The 6,462-nt window shown below is 39.5% G+C and overlaps 1 protein-coding gene across 1 annotated transcript in view; it reads left to right on the forward strand.

Annotated features, from left to right (window-relative positions):
• ndp (norrin cystine knot growth factor NDP) overlaps positions 1–2,647 on the forward strand; it is an 85,483-nt gene extending 82,836 nt beyond the window's left edge. The window contains exon 4 of the mRNA XM_028799761.2: positions 986–2,647. Within this exon, the coding sequence (XP_028655594.1) occupies positions 986–1,210 (225 nt within the window). The 3' untranslated portion in view covers positions 1,211–2,647. The remainder of the gene's footprint in view (positions 1–985) is intronic.
• Positions 2,648–6,462: the final 3,815 nt, after the last annotated feature.

Genomic DNA, 6,462 nt, shown 5'->3' on the forward strand with positions numbered 1-6,462 from the left:
GTAAGATACAGGGAGCCAGTGAAGGCGAAGCAGGATGGGTGTGATGTGCTCGCTGCTGCTGGTCCGTGTAAGGACTCTTGCAGCTGAGTTTTGAATAAGCTGAAGCTGTGATATAAGATTAGAAGGGGCACTTGCCAGTAGGGAATTACAACAATCGATGCGGGATGTGATAAAAGCATGGACAAGTTTCTCAGCGTTAGAAAAGGAGAGGAAGGAGCGAACATGTGATATGTTATGGAGGCGAAAGTAATAAAGTTTCTTAATGTGATTTATGTGGGCTGAATAAGAAAGGGAGGAATCAAAAATGACACTAAGAATCTTTGCAGTAGTAAGGTAGGTCTGATGAGATTACCGCCAAGATGGACTGGGAAGGAGCTCATTTTATTAATTTGCACTTTAGTCCCAATTTGCACAAGTTCAGTTTTGTTGCAGTTTAATTTTAAAGAGTTCTGCTCCATCCAGGTATTAATTTCATTGAGGCAGGTTGTGAGCTGAGAAAGCACTGATGAAGTTCCACTTTTAACATTGAAATAAAGTTGAGTATCGTCTGCATAAAAATGATAACCCAGTCCATACCTACGAATAATATGGCCAAGGGGAAGTATATAAATACAGAAGAGAAGAGGGCCGAGGACAGAGGTGCTCCTGCATTGCAGCGCATCTGCTTATTTCAGTATGTGAGCACAGAAAGTGTGTTAATACATTCTATGCCTTTTCTTACAGAAAAAGTAGTAATTGACATTTTTGAATGGTACTTGATACCAAATGAGTACAGTTTAATTATCGAAGTATCGATTACTGTGGTATTGCACTTCCCAGCCCTACTTGGTAGTATCTTCCAACTCTATCAATATACTATTTCGATGTAAACAAAGGTTGAACTTCTGTTACCTCTGCCATGTGTGTATCATTCCAAGGAAAGGAAATAAATTAACTAACTTGTCTAATGATATTGCTAACGCTTTTCCACACCTTTGTTTTGCAGATGGTCCTTCTTGCACGCTGTGAAGGTCGCTGTGGCCAGACCTCCAGGGCAGAGCCTCTCATCTCTTTCAGCCCAATACTGAAACAGCCATTCAAGTCAACATGCCACTGCTGCCGCCCCCACACTTCCAAGCTAAAAGCGGTGCGCCTACGCTGCACAGGAGGCACCCGGGTTACTGCTACATACCGCTACATCCTAGCTTGTGTTTGTGAAGAATGCATCTAATCAGACAAAGAACTTGAAATTAAAGATGACCTCATATCAGTCATGGTTTATGGGCAGTACTGTGCATTTTTATAAGTTGGAAAAAAAACAAAAAAAGAAGGCCCATCATACTATCTGGTTCTTCACATGCTATGGATTTGGTACTTTCATATTTTTATGACCATGCTTTTTTTATTTTCCCTACAGTTTTTTCAGAATATTCTTTTTTCATCTGCCTGTTTATATCACTTCTTCATATATTCTTGAAGTCAGGAACAGAGAGAAGTACTAAAAGTGGAACACATCACTCAGACACATTTTCTTCATTTAAGATAATTGATCAGACTGTTGTGTGTTAGGTACGACACGTGAGGTGTCATCACAAAAAGATTCATGCTCAGCCCAATGGAACAGCTGTGTGGGATGCCCACCCTGAACGATTTATTCTTCCATCAACAAGCAGAGAATAAATCCTACAATTACAGTATTTATCTGTGTATGTTCTGTGTCAAAATGAAGTTTTCAACAGTAGGCCTGTGTATGTATTTTTATATCACTGTTCTCCTTTACTGCTTACAGCATGAGGCTTCTGTTTTCATTTTGTTACACAACACAGGCAAATCTACAAAATAAGATATATAGTGATAGTTCATATTTCTTTCTTCAGCTGCATGGAAAAAGTTGTGGAAGTCTTCAGAACTTGACAGACCAAGCACCAGGCCTGCACCATGATAAAAGACAGTTATGGCTGATCAATGTTTATTATCAAGTCACTTGTATGATTATAGCGGTACTGCTGCACCACTGTCTCTAACACAACTTTAACCACAACCTTCTTTTGACCTGGACTCACTAGGAACATTAAAAGCAATCAAACACTTGCATGGCGAGTAGAAAGCTTCATGTGTTGGCCTCTGGCAAAAATGTAAAGAGAAAAAGCTCCACATCCTATTATAGGGATAATGAAGCAAATGCCTTCAAATATGTAAGATGGCTTGGCTTACCGGTATTGTAATGCGAAATTATCTCTTAAAAGGGACATTGATTATGATGGTCCAAATGGCCTTTTTTCATTCCTGAGCTTTTCTATATTCCAGTGACCCTGTGCTCTTCAATGACTGAAGATTGAACTCCCATCAGTAGTTTCTTGAGAACAAAAACTCAGCAGATTTTCCTACTAATTTCAGACAGTTTTGGAAAAAAAAAGAAATGGCTACAGCAGTTTTGCACATCTCTTGGCTTCTTGAGGACTGCCAATTAGACTGAAATAACAGTTTTAATAAAATCCAGTTTGGCTACTTTCTGAGGCTGGTTAAATTAAAATGATCATTTTTAAGGACACTACTCTTACTCTTGCTGACTCTCCGTGAAGCTATTTATTTTTACAAAGCTTTCAGCATGCTGTTGAGAAAATCATCCAGCAAAAGGTGGGGGAAAATAAATTTCTTAATTAGATAACATTTGTGGTCACATCTCTTTTGTTAACCAAATCTCCTGTCTTTCTTTCTGAATGTCTGTTGAGTGTTGTAAAGTCATCTCAAAGTCAGCCAAAAGACAGGATTCTGGGAATGCAAAAAGCCACACAGCAGGTGCAGGCCTTTGCACATAATTTCCGGGATTCCCCTTTTTCCCAGAAGATAAAAAGAATGTAGAAGACATTTCTAAATATGCATGCACTAAACCAAAGGCTGGAAACCTTCCAAAAGTGAACTAACTTTCCATTCTTCTTTCTTTAAGATCTGTTGAGAACTAACTTATGTGTTTCAGAATCAATGTAGTGGGCCTGCCGTAACTTTTATGTTTGGAATTTATTATCCTTAATAGGTGCACATGAGAACGGCTAACTAGTCCACCTATTCATTTACTTTCAGATATTTGGAGTAAAGTCACCAAAGAGATTATATTCTTGAAGGGTCACAGGCATTTTGGTAATGCAAAGTGTTATGGGTCATTTTATAGTTCTAGTGCCATACAATTCACAACCACTGATATTTTACTTTACCTGTTACTTTTTATTAATCTTACAAATAAGAGAGATTCAACAATGATTTACACTTCCCTGCTCAAGACATATATATCATATGTGCATTATAAAAGATGTAACTTTTCTTGCTACTCACACAAATTCACTTTTTTCTCTTTTAGTGAGCTCCACTCACCCTACCATCTCCAAGGTCAATAAGCTTTGGTTTATTGGTGAATTCAAATCACTTTACTCATATAGAGTGTACTTAAATAAAACCAGAGGGAAGGTACACCAATTTAAAAAGAAGAAAATAAAAATTTGACTTAATGAAACAATTTCCGCATTTGTCCTTTTAAAAAAAACACAACATAGAGGGTAAAGGGTTGGGGGACCAGCCGGTACCCTGTTTAATGCTGGATAAAAATGAAAAGGGTAAATAAGGACATAGTAAATTATCGAGGATGTAGCAAGTCTGTTAATACCTCTTTGTCTGTTATGGCTACAGTATATCAGGAAGTCTATGAAGGAGCTCCATTTCCCAGAATGTTGTTCTTTAAGTAGCTAGAGGGGCTGGAAAGACGAGCTCTTCTGGGCCAGAAGTGATGTCAATGAGTTTCTTCCCCAGGCCATGGAAGAAAGAAGTGAGGCAGTTAGCAGCCATGTTTCCCCAGTCACTGGCTTCTGTGACCTTACCTTAATGGTGCTACAAGGATGTTCCCTATTCACACACATGTGATAGTCCATAGGTCACTTCTTTATCTATTATGGTGATGCCCTTGTAAAAGGAAATGCTAATGTGAGGCACATAAGGAGGAGTTAAGGAGTTGGAGTCACACTGAGTGTCGCCTTCAAAAACAGGAAGTAAAAAAATGGACAAGAGACAAAAGTGGACAATTGAAGACCCTTCTGTTCTGTGAATATCTGTCTAATTGAAAAGAGAAAAAAACTTGGTGATAGTTTACTGTATATTGTTCGTTAATTTGTTGTTTAATTTTAATTGCTTTATTGATTATAATCATTGATTGTAAATTATTAGTTTTTACCTCTCCTCATTTGTGGCAATCAACTTTGTTACCTGTCCTATTACACTTGCTGAGGCCTGAGCCTAATGTGACTCAGTTATATTTATCCATCCATCCATCCATTTTCCAACCCGCTGAATCCGAACACAGGGTCACGGGGGTCTGCTGGAGCCAATCCCAGCCAACACAGGGCACAAGGCAGGAACCAATCCCGGGCAGGGTGCCAACCCACCGCAGGACACACACAAACACACCCACACACCAAGCACACACTAGGGCCAATTTAGAATCGCCAATCCACCTAACCTGCATGTCTTTGGACTGTGGGAGGAAACCGGAGCGCCTGGAGGAAACCCACGCAGACACGGGGAGAACATGCAAACTCCACGCAGGGCGGACCCGGGAAGCGAACCCAGGTCCCCAGATCTCCCAACTGCGAGGCAGCAGCGCTACCCACTGTGCCACCGTGCCGCCCAGTTATATTTATCTCTTTTGTAAGTCACTTTGCATAAAAGTGTCTGCCAAGCAAATAAATGTAAATGAGGTGAGAAAGACCCCTCGAAATGCCAGTCTGAGAAGCAGGCTTTGCAGGAATGAGCTTGACAGATGAAGCACTGGTCAAGAGAGGTTCAGATGCGAACATACCGAGGAAAGGAGCTGAAAGTTGGGCAAGAGATAGCAAATATTTTTAAATTTATTCTGTTACCTATCACTTTATAGGTAATGTAGCTAGGCCCTAAATAACAGTAGCTACTCTAGTTGCATCTCCCAGGAAAATGGAACCTCTGAATCCAGGCTACTGCTTTTAAAAGCTTATTCTTACCTGGCTTGAGTCATTCTTGCTGCAGGTCAACTACCAGAATTTCCTTTTCCAAGGCCATAACCCTGTTTCCAAGGCCATAACCCTGCATGTTGCAGCACCAAATTTTAAGGTTGATTGATGTTTCCACATTGAGCCTACATCATAGCCCACAGAGCCTAAAGTGTAACTACGGCATAGCACCTCCTCAAAAATGTGACTACACATCTTGCTGACTATGACCCTACACAGACCCCTCTGACTCTGATTGGCCAGTTTGGTAACTATGTACTGTATTTCCTGAAATGCGCTTCCATTTGTATTCCGATGTTCTAAAGTAAACCTATAGAAGATTGAGGAAAGACTTGTTGAAGAAGCTAGTAATTATACACATTTATATTATACCACAATACTACAAAGACAATCAGATGGCGGCCACTGTGAGTCAGGAAATATCGGCTAACATTGGTTTGGAAGTCGGAAAATGTATGAAAAAGTGGAAAAATGTGAGGGGCAAATTTATTTGCTTACAGAAGAAAATGTGTAGCCAGAGTAGCAGCGATCCTGGAATACAAAAACTGCCTGCATTTTAATGGATCATACGCTTTTCTTGCGTGTTACAAACACCTCCAACTAGTGCTCAGGCCCGAGCCCTTGGAGCGCAGAAGTATAAACTGCTTTCGATGGCAAGCCTACAGCCTTGGCTTAACACAGAAGTATCAATCAGCCTTTAGGTGTAGTGTCAGTTGACAAGAGTTGTAAGTGTTAAAAGATGCAATTTGAAGAAGGCTCAGCTTTCAAATCAATGACTTCATCTCTGTTACTTACAGTATAAAGATGAGACAACTAATTAATTCACTCAGTGCAATGGTGGCCGGTAAGGTAGAAACGTACATTCAATTGAAGGTCACAAAGCCCTTCATAGTACAAGTACACATGGGTATGCATACCAAGAACCATGCAGTATCCTGCCATTGCATTTCAAGCTTCAAAATCTTACAGCCAGGAACATCTGGTGCTCGCGTCTACTGAAAGATAATCCACTGATTATTTGAAACATTTCAAAATAGAATATTTGTCAAAAATGAAAATAGTTGAGAAAAAGGTGCAGTTTTTTTAGATATTAGACAAACCAAATAAAACATATTTAAAGGCATTTGACTTAAATATAATGATATGCCCCATTTTACATTACGGTATGCAATGTGAAGACTCAGGGTCACAAATACAAAAATAAATTGCTATCCACTCTTCAGTTTCATTTCTTTCTATTCCATCAGTCTTATTTTTTTTGCATTTCTCACATTTTATTTAATCCCTTGCACTTCTCAAATGTCACTTTGTACTCCCGTTGATTTTTCTGTCTGATTCAATGTCCAATACTCACATGTTTCCTCTGAGGATTCGCTAATATATAACATGATGCTTATTTTAATGTTGTGCCTCCTGATCCTCCCCTTTTTATTTATATTCCCAAAGAGGGCTT

This window comes from Erpetoichthys calabaricus, chromosome 4 (genome assembly GCF_900747795.2).
Source record: "Erpetoichthys calabaricus chromosome 4, fErpCal1.3, whole genome shotgun sequence".
NCBI classification, from domain to species: domain Eukaryota; kingdom Metazoa; phylum Chordata; class Cladistia; order Polypteriformes; family Polypteridae; genus Erpetoichthys; species Erpetoichthys calabaricus.